This window comes from Sebastes umbrosus, chromosome 24 (genome assembly GCF_015220745.1).
Source record: "Sebastes umbrosus isolate fSebUmb1 chromosome 24, fSebUmb1.pri, whole genome shotgun sequence".
Taxonomy (NCBI): Eukaryota; Metazoa; Chordata; class Actinopteri; order Perciformes; family Sebastidae; genus Sebastes; species Sebastes umbrosus.
In genome coordinates, this window is record NC_051292.1 from 15,639,650 (window position 1) to 15,653,704 (window position 14,055).

Here is a 14,055-nt window from a genome sequence, read left to right on the forward strand (position 1 = left end):
ACATTTCACACATTACATACGTCAAGAAAAAACCTTTCCCTCCTGTCTGCCACATCCTTTAGTCAAACACTTACTTCAGGAGACTCGCTCAAACACATGTACACAGTTACACAGGCGAGCAAGCACACCCCCTTCTTGTGAGCCTCTGCAATGCAAAGCTCCATACAAGGACATGCTGATGATGTAATGGCCCATAGGCAGGGAGCACATCCCTTATTGTTTGGTCTGACTGCAGGAATGCCCACATTACAGCCACTAAGAGAGTGAGACACAGGCAGAGAGGACGAGTTGAGGGTCGGGTGTTGTACCGAGAGATAATGAGCTTATGGCAGTGACGCCGGGGAAGCCTTTGGCACAGGTAGGCACACTGAACATTACCACTAAACTCACAATTTGGGGGAAAAACTTTTTTAAAAAGTGGAGACGTACGGCTGTTAAGGGTCGCATCATGTCATGCGGGTGTTCTTGTGTACTTTGTAATACTGAATTTTCAATAGTACTTTGTTGTGAAGTTACTTCTGAAACGTCTGAGGGTCACATCTTTAAAACAGACAGTCAAAGAAGTTTATAAAACTCAGCAGAAAGTCATTTCAAAAGTACCAAAAGGTATTTAACAATTGTTTTAAATTATATATAAACTATAGTGTGAACTTCCTTAATGTTTCCCGAGCAAGGGATTGTTTCATTTCACAATGAATTGAATTTTACATATCCATAAAGAAACACGTTTTTTTATTCTAACATGCTGAGGAGTCCAAAGATACGAACTCTTTAGACAGTAATGAATCTCCGTCTTGTCGTAAAAGTGGTGTTACATGTCATATTTATGACCCTGCTAATCTACCGGGCAGAAATTTGTCATGGTAACATAATCGTAGAAATACTGACAACTTAGTTTCGCACGCACAAGAAACCAAAATGAATAGTCCAAGGATCATGTGGCAAGACGTGTCAGAGATACAGTATGGCAGATTACACATATTCTGTGATTATGCTATGTTTACTATAAACAGTACATACAGCACATTCTTTTTTAGGACTGAACCAAAGAGACATTTTAAGATATAAAGTAATTTTGATGGCTTTTTATTGTCAGATGAATCCATTTCCTGTCTTCCCTGACTGACTGGTTGTGAAAAATCTCTGTTTGTATTTAACGACTACTGCTCGGATTACTGCTTACAACATTAATAACACCAATATTAATGAAATCATGAGTCCTCTCAAGAACTTCTCGGATTAAACAGCAGCTATTTTTTATGAGAAAACAATTCTCTGTTGTGTTAAAATACTGTAAAGTAGTACTAAGTCCTGCATTCAAAATCGTTGTGTTAAAATAAAGTATAAAGTTCAAACACCAGTTTCTAAGTTTATATGCCAAAAGTAAAAGTACTCATTCATAGCTTGTGAATCCCCCTCAGGGATCAATTTATCTTTATTCACAAGAATACATCATAGTTTATTTATGTTTTATATTAATAATCTGAATCCGCAAAGTCACTTAAGTGATCAAATAAAGTGTAGTGGAGTAAAATGTACAATATTTGCCTCGGAGATGCTGTGGAGTAGAAGTATAAAGTAGCAGAAAATGTAAAGTAAAGTACCACAAAATTGTAAGTACAGTTCTGAGTAAATGTACTTTCCTACCACTGGTAGCAACAGTTCCATCATGTTTATTCAGGATTTACACACGACAAAAGAAACTGTTTTTATCTCGGTCTCTTTTGGTAACCCGTCACTCCATTAACTGTATCACCACTACTACCGGGAAGTTAATAAAAAACAGAGTTACATATCTTACACATGTTGATTGCACCCTGGGGGCATATCACTTAGCCTGTGTGGACTCTACATCCAGTCCACGCACTGCATCAATCAGCGCCCTCCCCCCCCCCCCCTTCAGACTCTGGCACACACCAGGGCCCAGCGTCCACATGTTAAAGCGCAGGATATATCGGTCTGTACATACATGAGCTAATCACTTGTGGTTAGGAAGTGACATATGGAACGTGTAACACGGCTTTAAGCAGCGGGTGAGCCACAGTTTCCAGCTTGGGGAGTCAAGAGAGGGGGAAGCCCTCTGTGAAGCTGTAACGCTGTGGCTGGATGTTGCCTTTTCTTTCTTTTAATGTCATTTATGTTAGCAGGCAAACATACATTTGCAAAAAAAACAATCTTGTAAAGTTAAGAAATCCCACTTTGGCACCCATCTTTGGTGGTCGTGCATGCATTTTTTTAGGGGATCCGAATTTGGCGCCTGTCACAAAGGTTGCACACGCTGCAGAGTGGGTGGTGAGGTGCCTTGTAACGTTGATAGCCACGAAACTGTTGCGTCGCCAGCTTTATGTGCAGCACTTCACAATTTATTCCTCCCAAATGATGTTCCTTCAACGACGTTGAGATAAAACATAACAGGGAAGGAAATGTGGACAAAGATGAGCTGTAATATTTAGTATTCCCTGAACGGCTTCCACTGACTTACGTTGAGCTACTACTACTTGTTAAAATATGGTTGGTCTCCAGCATTAGTTAAGGGTCAGCTGCAGGATAATATTTTTGCACCACGTCTACTGTCCCCCCATCTATATATCATGCAGACTTGCACGTCTGCACTCAATTATATCCAAAATATGCTCTCATATGCGGCTCTGTGTGTGTCCCTGATGAGAAAAAGTGCAGGAACAACTGATCTGCACCAACATTTCCTCATGTACCACAAAGTACATCGGGAATAGCGTAATATGGTCCCATAAAGGGCCAGAAGTGATTTCACTGGTGTGAGCCATGTCGTTTCCTCTCAAAGGATTTGCCTTTATTAGCGCAGAGCGCCCTCGCATGCAGTATACAGGATTAATATCCAGTTCAGGACTTTAAAAACAAGAGTTTCCAGTCCTACTAGGGAACAAAGTGCATTACTCGTTCTATTTTGGCTGATGACATCACTAGAAAAACAGCGGGGACTGAGATAAGAGATTGAATAAACAGCGATTACAGGGCGGTTCGCAAGAGAGATGTCTGCCTGTGTCACTTAGCAACTATACGTACACAATCCATTTGAATAAAATGCCATTTTTTCAACACATGTACAGTATGTGCTAAGATAACGCCGCTCTTATCCAGAGTCCTTGAAAGTTAAGCTGATTAAAATAGTTTATAAACACCGCTAGAATATAGGAAGGGCAAACTTTTAAGTCAACAAAGCTCAACAGAAAAATACCTGGAATACTCACAAACTTTAAAATAAAAAGGAGTCTATAAAAACTTTAGGGGGGATTAGAGTTTGCTTTACAGGTTCTGTTAAAAACCATAATGCCTAAAATAGCAACAGCCCTGTAACCCTAAATGTCAGCTCTTTTACTTAAATTAAAAGTAGCAATACAACAGTGTGCTATATATTTAAAATGTTACCTAAGAAAAGTACAAGTATAAGCATCAAAATATGCTTAAAGTATAAATAAAAGTGCTTTATTTTTGTTACTAATAAGACATTATTGCACTGGTTCCCAACCTGGGGGTCCCGACCCACACTAGGGGTCGCCAAAGCTTCTCGAGAGGTCGCGAGGCCTTCTTGATTTTCCTTGAGAAGTAGTCCCGGAACTAAAATTACCAGGAACTTCTTGGTGGAAACTCCATAAATCATAATTGTTATTGGTTTGGATTATTCTTCAACATATAAAGTTAATTAGAAAAGTAAAGTTAAAACAACCAAAGTGCTAATAGAACAATGGGCGAAATATCAGGGAGAAGAAAACACTGAATTGTTCTAAAAAGAAGCCTTTTAAGCAGGTATGATTGTTGAAAAATTAAAATAAAAAAATACAGACAGAGATTTGTATTAAAAGTTCCTAAAAATAACAGGAAAACTCATCTCTGATGCAAAATTCACAGGAAATAATCTGCTCATAATTCATCCAAATTGCTCGTTTTACACAAACTTCCTGTAGTTATCGCGTTCACTATTTGGGTTAATTTTGATTTATCAGTTGTTCTGTTACTGTTACTTCTACTGTTATTGTTAGGCATTGAATATAATATGAAATATTCATAAAAAAGTCACTTAGTCAGGGGTCGTCAGTTTACTCAATGATAGAAAAGGGGTCCCTTAAAGGGACTGTTTGTAACTTTTTAAGCGTATAAATGTAGCGGGTCGGCACACATGTGCGTTCGCATATGCGCGCTCGCGTGTGGCCGGAGCCTCGTCTCCTCTGCCTTCTCTCCTTCACTCAGACAGCGCGCGCGTCCTCGCTGTCTCACTCCACCTCTAGACGTGAACGCGCGCTCACTACACACTGCAGAAGAGTTAGTTTAGCTCTGAGAATATCTAGTGAATGCACAGGGGACGTTTGTGCAGAAATAACTGCTGCAGCTCCTCCAGACCAACAGAGGTTTTCCGTGTCTTGTGAAGTGACGGAGCTCCTCAACGAGTTACGTTATCGTCTCGTTACCGACCGGCTGCGGTCGGGAGACCTTCGTCTGGTCTGCTAACATTACTGCCAAGCAGCTGAAATATAGAGTGATATTGTGGTTCTAGCTGACGTCTGTCGCCTCACTGTTTTGAGCGATGCTCGTTCATGTCTATGTAGAGCGAGCAAGCGCGAGCTCGACGCTGACTTTCGTTGATTTCAAGGCCACAGGTGTCGCTGTTGAGCAGCATTTCTGAATCTTACAAATAGTCCCTTTAAGGAAAAAGGTTGGGAAAACCACTGCATTATTGGATTATAATCTCGAATGCATTATTGTGTAGGCAGTATTTTAATGTAGCAGTTGGTGATGGGGTTAACTTTAACAACTTGATATACTGCTGGGTAGCCATATTTATAATAATACATCATAATCTATTAGTTGACTGCATTTTGTAATAGTCTGAATCCGCAATATAACTACTGGGGTACAGTAAATCTGTCATAAACGTAGTGGAATAGAAGTATAAAGTGATATAAAATGGAATTACTCCAGTAAAAGTTCCTGAAAAGTTTATACAACACTTGAGTAAATGTTCTTTTAGACTTTCCAACACTGCAAAGTGTTAACAGTCCAACACTCGGACTCTAATCCGTTTGAATGTCACATTCTCGTTAGAACTTTATTTTCAGTTTCAACAGGATACAGTTTACATAAAATAAAGTTTACACCATAATGAATAATAAAAAAAAACAACGTCTCCTAATCCACTCAAACCACATCACACTAATAATGAATCTACGCATATCCTTATGATATTTTATTGTGTGTTGTTTGGTTTGAGTAATTGCAACACATGGATGCAGTTTACATGTGTCCTCCTGCCCGCTCCTGCCCTTTAGCAGCTACCGGAGAAAGAAATGACATACTGCTGAGAGGGGACCCGCCCTTCCACACTTACATCACGGCCCACAATCCAAGTGTACATGTGGAATTAGTGTGTGGGGGGATTTCTGTATAAACTCTGCAGGACTGTAATTGAAGCAGGGGGAATTCCTTTAAATGTATAGAAGAAGAAAAAAACAGGGAGGGTAGGTGGTGGTTTTGGTGCGGGGGGAGAAGGGCTGGTAGTAAGAGAGGAACCCCTTAATTAAAGGATTGTTCCATGCCAGCGGGCCATCTGTGTGGAAATGCCTGGCAGCTGCACACACAGCAGTCATAACATACCTTCCCCTGGGGCTGGAGGCACTTTGGCCCTCATGCATGTGCCAGACGTAGTGACCCCGGCGACGCACTGCAACTGCATCCAACGGTGCATTGTACCTTCACATCATATGCACTCTGTCTATAGATTATCCACAAATGCTCTTCAATTCAGATTACATCAAGTCTCAGATGGATAAATTTACCTTTGTTTCACTGATCTTTGTTTTAAACTCCTTTATTTATCCATTTACTTGCTCTTATGCAACCATTTCTCCTCTGTGTCAGCATACAATGAGCATGCTCTACACTTGAATACATAGTTTATGTTTGATGAAAGATACGCCAAAAGAGCTGCAGCAGATTACCATTAAACACCGGCGACTTGATCAAAGAACATCCTGGTCAGACATCTCCTTTTTACAGGATTGCTCATCTTAATCTGGTGAGATAATTTGGCTGCAAGTCAGTCTTCTCCCTTTATATCCTCAATCGGCCATATGTTACACCCTCGAATACTCTGGAAACTGACTGTTAAACTCAAGGCCTAATATTTACAGCAGTAACTCCAAGGTTTCCAAACCATAGGAGAATTAGTTGGCAACAAGGGAACAAAAAGAAATGGAACCACAGGTATTTCATACTACCAACCTGAGAGAGTTAAAGTAATGCTTTTTATGATGTGTTAAATTTTCCATGACATAAAAACGTTAGTCCTCCTCAGAAATGCGGGGAAAATAACCGTGTTTATGATGTGTCAGTGCTTGGAGAAGTGGGCCCAATGGGTAATGACAGTGGGGGTGTAGGGTTTCTTGAGCACCTTGCATATACTGTATAACATAAGCAAATAAAATTCACTGGAAAGTTAATCAAAAACTTAATTTAAAAAAGTAAATAAATCAAGTGCAACTAATAGAAATGCATCTGCACAGGGAATGTAACACTTTTGCAATAATAAACCAACACTTTCTCTATTTTTATGTACTTTTTTATGTAAGTTTTGAATTGGATTGCTCAAAGTGTGCCTTGTTTTTTTGTATTTTTTTACAGGTTGAAGCTGTTAATTGATCAGGATAAGGTCTACCGAGAGAGAAAGGACGACGAGAACGATAAAAAGGTCACCAGTCTGAAGGAGGAGCTGACAAAACTCAAGTCATTTGCGTTAATGGTCGTGGATGAACAGCAGCGTCTCACTGAGCAGCTGAATCAACAAACAGCAAAGGTCCAAGAACTGAGTGCCAGTGCTTCGCAAGCCCAGGAGGAGCTGAGCTCAGCTAATGCCCGTCTGCAGGAAGAGGAGCAAAAGGTCTTTCGCTTGGAGGCTGGGCTGTGTGACCAAGGCGGTCGATACCATCAGGAACAAGAGGCCATGACTGCCAAACTGACTAGCGAGGATGCCCAAAACAGGCAGCTGCGCCTGAAGCTGTCAACTCTCAGCAGGCAGCTTGATGAGCTGGAGGAGACCAACAAGACCCTACGCAGAGCTGAGGAGGAACTGCAGGAGCTGAGGGACAAAATCAGCCGTGGTGAGTGTGGAAACTCCAGCCTCATGTCTGAGCTCGAAGAGTTACGGAAAAGGGTATTTGAAATGGAGGGGAAGGACGAAGAGTTGATCAGAATGGAGGACCACTGCAGGGACCTCAACAAGAAACTGGAGAAAGAGGCCAATCAGAGCCGGAGCTTGAAGGGTGAAGTCGATAAACTGAACCACAGGATCATGGACTTAGAGAAATTAGAGGATGCGTTCAGCAAGAGCAAACAAGAATGCAACTCGCTCAAAAGTAACCTGGAGAAGGAGAGGACGGTGTCAAAGGTTCTGACCAGTGAGCTGGAAGTCTTGAAAGTCAGGGTCAAAGAACTGGAGGCTGCCGAAAGCCAGCTGGGAAAGACAGAGCTGACACTGAAGGAAGATCTAACCAAGTTAAAGACCCTGACAGTCATGCTGGTGGATGAGAGGAAGGCAATGGCGGAGAAGCTGAAGCAAATGGAGAACAAGGTCCAGAACAGCACTGGCAAACTTCAGGCTGAACAGGACAAAGTTACGTCCGTCACAGAGAAGCTGATTGAGGAGAGCAAGAAAGTGCTGAGGTCAAAGGCCGAGCTGGAGGAGAAAATGTGCGGCGCTACGAAGGAAAGGGATGACTTGAAGGCTAAGTTGAGTGCTGAAGAGGAAAAGAGCAACGATTTGAAGTCTAAGATCAATATGATGAAGAAAAGGTTGCAGTCGCTTGAGAACATAGAAAGAGAATACGTGAGAAGCAAAGCTAAAGAGGAGCACATCAAAACACCTGTTGCAAACTGCTTCCAACAAGAAGACAACAAAGTAAAGGATTTGACGCAGGAGGTGGAACGCCTCAGGCGCAAATTAAAGGACATGAAGGTGGTCGAAGGTGACCTCTTAAAAACAGAGGAGTTGGAATCACTGGAGAAAAGATTCACCAATGAACAAGAGAAAGGTAAAGCCTTGATGGAGGAGCTGGAAATATCCAGAAATGAACTTTCAAAGTACCAACTGGCTGAAAAGAAAGAGTGCAACCAGGAGCATGTTCTTTATAAACGCTTGAAGGAGGAGGAGGCAAAGTCTAGTCATTTGACCAGAGAGGTGGCAGCTTTGAAAGAGAAGATCCATGAATTCATGGGAACAGAGGAGTCCATTTGCCGCATGAAAACTGACCACTCCTCGCTCCAACGGAAACTGACCCAGCAGGAGGTCAGAAACAAAGAACTAGCCAGAGAAATGGAGACGCTCACGAGAGAGCTTGAGAGGTACAGACGCTTTAGCAAAAGTCTTCGCCCCGGCATGAATGGAAGGCGCTTTTCAGACCTCCATGTTTCCACCAAGGAAGTTCAGACAGAGCCACTTGATCTCATGTCTCCCAACTGTATGGCGACGATGGCCCCGCTGGAACGCGCCGTGGTGAACGGGAAGCTGTACGACGAGAGCGAACCTGAGGATAACGCGAACTACAGCAACGAGATTCAGCTCACCAAATGCAGCCCCTCGCTTATCAATAATGTAAATAATCTGAACAACTTGAGGAGAGCGCGAGTCCCGTTCCTTAAGAACAAAGACGCCCCCCATCAGGCGAATGGTAAAGTGCAACCACGGCAGAACGGCAACCACGTTCAGCCTGGAGATGTCGTGTTGACCCACAGTCCCGGGCAGCCTCTGCACATTAAAGTGACTCCCGACCACGGACATAACACAGCGACGCTAGAGATCACCAGCCCAACCACAGAAAGCACCCAGTCATTCACCAGCACTGCCGTCATACCCACGAGCGGAGGTCCACCCAAACAGAGAATTACCATCATCCAAAATGCGTCCATATCCCCGACTGCTAAATCCCTTTCCCCCAAATCTAAAGGTTCCCCAATCTCTGACGAACCGTGTTCCCCAGATAGGGTGCTATCCCCTTTCACTATGGCTACATACTCCCGGGCAATGACTCCAGACTCTTGTGGCTCTGTAACACCAGACAGAGCCATGTCGCCGATACAAATCGTGTCGGTCACAACGGGCACCCCTGAGCGCTCCCTCTCCACGGAGCCAGTGGAGGTTGTCGGAGGGCACGCCGTCTTCCGCGTGACCCCGGAGAGGCAAAGCAGCTGGCAGGTCCAGAGGTCCAACAGCTCTGGGCCAAATGTCATCACCACGGAGGACAACAAAATCCACATTCACTTAGGGAGCCCCTTCATTCAGAGCATCAGCACTCCGACGCAAACACTGAGTCCGTGCCACACACCTGGACTCCAGGAGCAAAGGACTCAGGTGCTTGCAAATTGCAGTACTTCTACTGTCAAAGGCAACAGCAAAATCACAAGTAGCATCATGATTAAGCCCACCTCCACCCCAATCCAAAGGCCGTCACAAATTACAGTAAGTAATGTCTATGACTGACCTGATATCCCCCAAAACCCTCCATCCCATCCTTTGTTGCCCATGAGATCCAATACAACCATATACCCCAACTCTATACCCCCATACATTTACATGTCTGTTTTACTTGATTTAAGATATTAAACCAGGGGATTGAATGTTTCCTTTTTATTTGGGTTGGTTTGCTTGGTTCTGTGTGATTATGTTCAAACTATTGTTTGCCTGCATGAGAAAACATTTGAAAGCACTAGACAATTTGATTTAATTTGATATAACACCAGGTTTTAACTTATGTGCACTTACTGTATTGTACTCAGTGGCCAATTTGCCATGTAGTCAAGACTATTCACACTGATGTATCATACCAGTTTTTATACTTCATATTACCCATACTGCATTATGATTTAAGTTGTTTGGTTTTCTGAGAATTAAAGTGTGCAAAAAAGAAGTGTTATGTTTTATAGTTTTGTTATCCATGCTTGCCAATTTCATTTATTCACTAAATCCAGCATGTTTTGAATGTGTAAAATTAAAAAAATAATAATAAGCTGAGGAAAATGCGATTAGATTGAAATCAGTTCTTTTGATTTTTGGTGCATGCACAGTAACTTTTTAACTCTTGAGATTTCAATCCAATGTGTTTATAGTCAAAAGATTACAATTCACTTTCTCACATTTGAACATAAAGGATTTTGTTGGACCTAATTAAATAATACCCAAATGGAAGAGTTGTCTGAAAAAACTTTGTGCTTATACTTTACCAGATTACAAGATAAAAAAAAACAAAAACTCTGGGATTCTCACGTTTGTTCGCTTGCTTGAGTTAAAATCATAGGCTGATGTCATAGTTTCTTCTTACATCCAGCGAACCCAGAGACCGAGAATGAAAACCAGCGTGATGTGAACTTGGTGTTCTCTTAAAATGACACAACGGAAACTCTGCCTGAAACCTTTAAACCTCAGAGTGGTGCTCCATAACAGCTGCTGTTGGAGGTGAATCTAAAAAAGTGCAGAATTTGGTAGAAATACAGTTGTTTTTTCTCCTCTGGATTTTCATATATCACTAAAACATGGATAGGATAGTAGGTTACTGAAACACGGTTACAATTCAGTTGAGATCGCAAGATTACAAGTTTTCTAAAAGGTGATAAAAAAAACACAAATTCAGATCTCTCTGGTCCGAAATGACAAACTAAATTAGCAGCAGATCAACACAGTGGCTATTAAGGCTATACTTTCATATTTCCATGGCCATCATCCAGCATGTTGAGGTGTCCTTGAGCAAGACATTCTGGGTGCTGGGATGCTGCTCTAAAAAAGATCCATCTGGGATCGACATATATGACAGAGAAAATCCTTAAAATCAAATCTGTCAGTGCTGGAATAACGAGAAAAACTGCCATATGTTGCCCATTTCTGAGAGCTTTGCCACCGATTATTGCACCCCAGGAAACACACTTTAAAAATCAAAAGGCCCCTTCAGAAAACCCAACACAACGTCTCAGAATGTATTTGTTCGTTTAAACTCAGTGGTCTTTGAGCAGAAAGTCTCACATTGCTTACTATTTATTGGGTAGTAACCCAAAACGTCTGTTTTATTTTGCTTTCTCCCATGAATCATGTGCTTTGAAATGAATCATCAGTGCAACTTACGAATGTTCCTCCATGTATATGCATTCTTCTACATGTGGTTTTGTGTGCCCGCAGTGGAAACGTTACCACATACGTGCGATTTGTCAAATTAAATCTGCACCGAAGGTCAGAAGATGATGATGATGATGAGGGGATGGAGACTGAAAGACAGGAATGGGAGGGATGTGGGAGAGGATGCAGTTGGGAGGATGTGGGGCGATTTTGTCTGGTGCGGCACATTCATTAATGTCATGTCTCAATAGAAGCTAATGTAAGAAAATAAGACCTCTTAAAGAGTTGAATAGCCACAGAGTTTTTCTTGCAGTAAATTTGTGTATTTGAAATGTAATCTAAGTCGTGGTGCTTCACATGTATGTCTTTTTTACAAGGACAGATACACAAGCAACCATACATTTCAAACTTTATCTTTCAAAGATTGCATCCAGAGCAAGTTAATACAAACTGTATATATCTGGGGATTATATGTGTGTGCGTATCAGACTAAATCTGAGATTTCGAGAATAAAGTCGTAATATTACGAGAATAAAGTCATAAGTTTAAGAGAAAAAAGTCGTAATATTATGAGAATAAAGTCATAAGTTTAAGAGAAAAAAGTCGTTATATTATGAGAATAAAGTCAGAATATTACAAAGTAGTAATTTTACTTGTTATTTTAGAGGGGAAATAGAGCAGCGGGGAAATTGCCTCTTTTGTGGAGGAGGAAATTACTGTTTTTTCTCGTATAGTTATGACTTTATTCCCCTTATAGTTATGACTTTATTCTTGTAATATTACGACTTTTTAAAAAAAATAATAAGTCTTTATTCTCATTAAATTCAGACTTTATTCTCATTACATTCAGACTTTTTTCTCATAATATTATGACTTTATTCTCATTAAATTCAGACTTTTTTCTCGTAATATTATGACTTTATTCTCATTAAATTCAGACTTTTTTTTCGTAATATTATGACTTTATTCTCGAAATCTCCGATTTTTTTCCCCCTCAACGTGGCCCTAATATTTTGTCATATATCTTTGGGGTGAACAGAGCTGATAAATTCTCCAAAATACTATAAAGCATGTACTCGGTGTCATTTAGACGGAGCAAGACAACTGTTGCAGGAAAGCGCTGAATACAACCCAAACATACACCAGTGTGACAAGAAGGAGATGATTAAATCAAGCATTAAATTGAATGAGTGTGAAGGAGCGCAGCTGGAGAAACCGGATCCGAAGCAGTCTGGGCGCAATGAAATGATGCAGCGGCTAAACAAGATGCTATTCATTAGAGCACTACTTGAGAAAGCGTCCAGCAGCTGCGATTACTGTCTGCGACCTCAATTACCCCCTGACTCATTTTAGACTTACTTGATTCATAAACTGTACTCGTCTGGTTCGGCCAAGGAGGACGGATCTGCTCACGGTATCCCTGCCAGACTGATAAAATGAGTATCAAGTGACGTGCTGGGAGCCAAAGGGTATTTCATTGAAAAGCCTGCAGTGATGTTGGCTGAGAGGGAGCTTGTAATCACGCTAAACTCGTGATGCTGCTGATTAAAAGCATTTTTTTGGGGGGGGGAGGAATAAAACATCAAAAACATTGTGATGTGAATAAACAATCAGCTACTGATGTGAATAAAGTGCAGCCAAGAAGAGTGTAATCACCACACTGCGTGCCAGAAAGACAAGTTGTGCATCACACTGCAGGCGAGAGCGGATTTCCTCCTTTTACCACACAATGATAATAAGAACTGCGGGAGGAATTTGCTCACCTTGACCAACAGGCACAATAAAACTAGTAAACAGCGTCTGCTCTAAACAAAAGGCTTGCATGTGAGAGGGTAGACACTGTGGAAGTGGCCTCTCTCCCGCCGCAACACAAGCACCAAAACAAACCTTGTGTTTGGTTGCTGTGGAAACAGGCCGGGAGCGCGGGGCAGAGGAAGTACTTAGCTGAACTCCTGCTGCACCGCTGATATACGAGAGAACAAAGCCGCACATTAAGGCCTCTTTCCATGTAAAATCAACAACACTCCTATGACGTGGAGCCCGGGTGGATTTTCTGGCCCATTAGCTGCGTTGGAGCGCAGGCCCTACTTATTCTGAAATTTATACCCCCGTATGAATATTTAAGGGTATAGTTCACTGCAGGTTTTTGTTAATTCTCAAAACCTCAAGCCACATATGAGTGAACACATCCAAGTGCTTCTCTCAAAGCGAGACGTTTTGGTGTGTTGCTTGGGAATAAAGTGATGAAACTCATGGAAACACTGAAAAGTTTCAGTTTTTACTCGGCTGCAGACCAGATCGATGACACATTTTGTCAAAGTCTCCTTTCCAAAGTGTTTTTTGGGGGGTTCAAACTGGCGTACAGATATATATAATGCTGCACTAATATACTTAAATGGATTATTTGATTTTGCAAAGTGCAATTGCAAAAGGACCAAGCTGTGACAATGTGATTGAAAATGACATTATGTGCTAATTAGATCCCTCGATAACTTAGAAGAAAATAAATGCCTGCTGAGTACTGCTGCAGAGTAATTTAGTCTCTCGAGCAGACAAACTATTAGCTTGAAAAGGAGCAGAGAGACTTAGACATCGGACCTGTGCTCTTAAAATTCTTAAATGTATCATTCATAGAGCTAATATACGAGGGCTGTCAGTCGATTAAAATATTTAATCACGATTAATCGTAAATTAATCACATTAAAAATGTACCTTAAAGGGACATTTGTCAAGTGTTTAATACTGTTATCAACATGGGAGTGGACAAATATGCTGCTTTATGCAAATGGAAATCAATAAACTACACAAAACAATGACAGATATTGTCCAGAAACCCTCACAGGTACTGCATTTAGCATAAAACAATATGCTCCAATCATAACATGGCAAACTGCAGCCCAACAAGCGACAACAGCTGTCAGTGTGTC

General features: G+C 41.4%; 2 protein-coding genes across 4 annotated transcripts in view; one reads left to right on the forward strand and one right to left on the reverse strand.

The window, feature by feature from the left end:
- The window catches only part of filip1l (filamin A interacting protein 1-like), an 85,815-nt gene that overhangs the window by 68,017 nt on the left and 3,743 nt on the right, over positions 1–14,055 (forward strand). For 2 of the 3 annotated variants that reach the window (XM_037761582.1, XM_037761583.1), the window contains one exon: positions 6,655–9,484. In XM_037761582.1, coding sequence (XP_037617510.1) covers positions 6,655–9,484 — 2,830 coding nt within the window. Of the gene's footprint in view, positions 1–213; positions 359–6,654; positions 9,485–14,055 lie in introns of those variants that run through there. The other variant, XM_037761584.1, reaches the window with a different exon arrangement.
- LOC119483477 (epithelial cell-transforming sequence 2 oncogene-like) overlaps positions 1–14,055 on the reverse strand; it is a 72,036-nt gene that overhangs the window by 40,523 nt on the left and 17,458 nt on the right. The gene's annotated exons all lie outside the window — the stretch shown is intronic.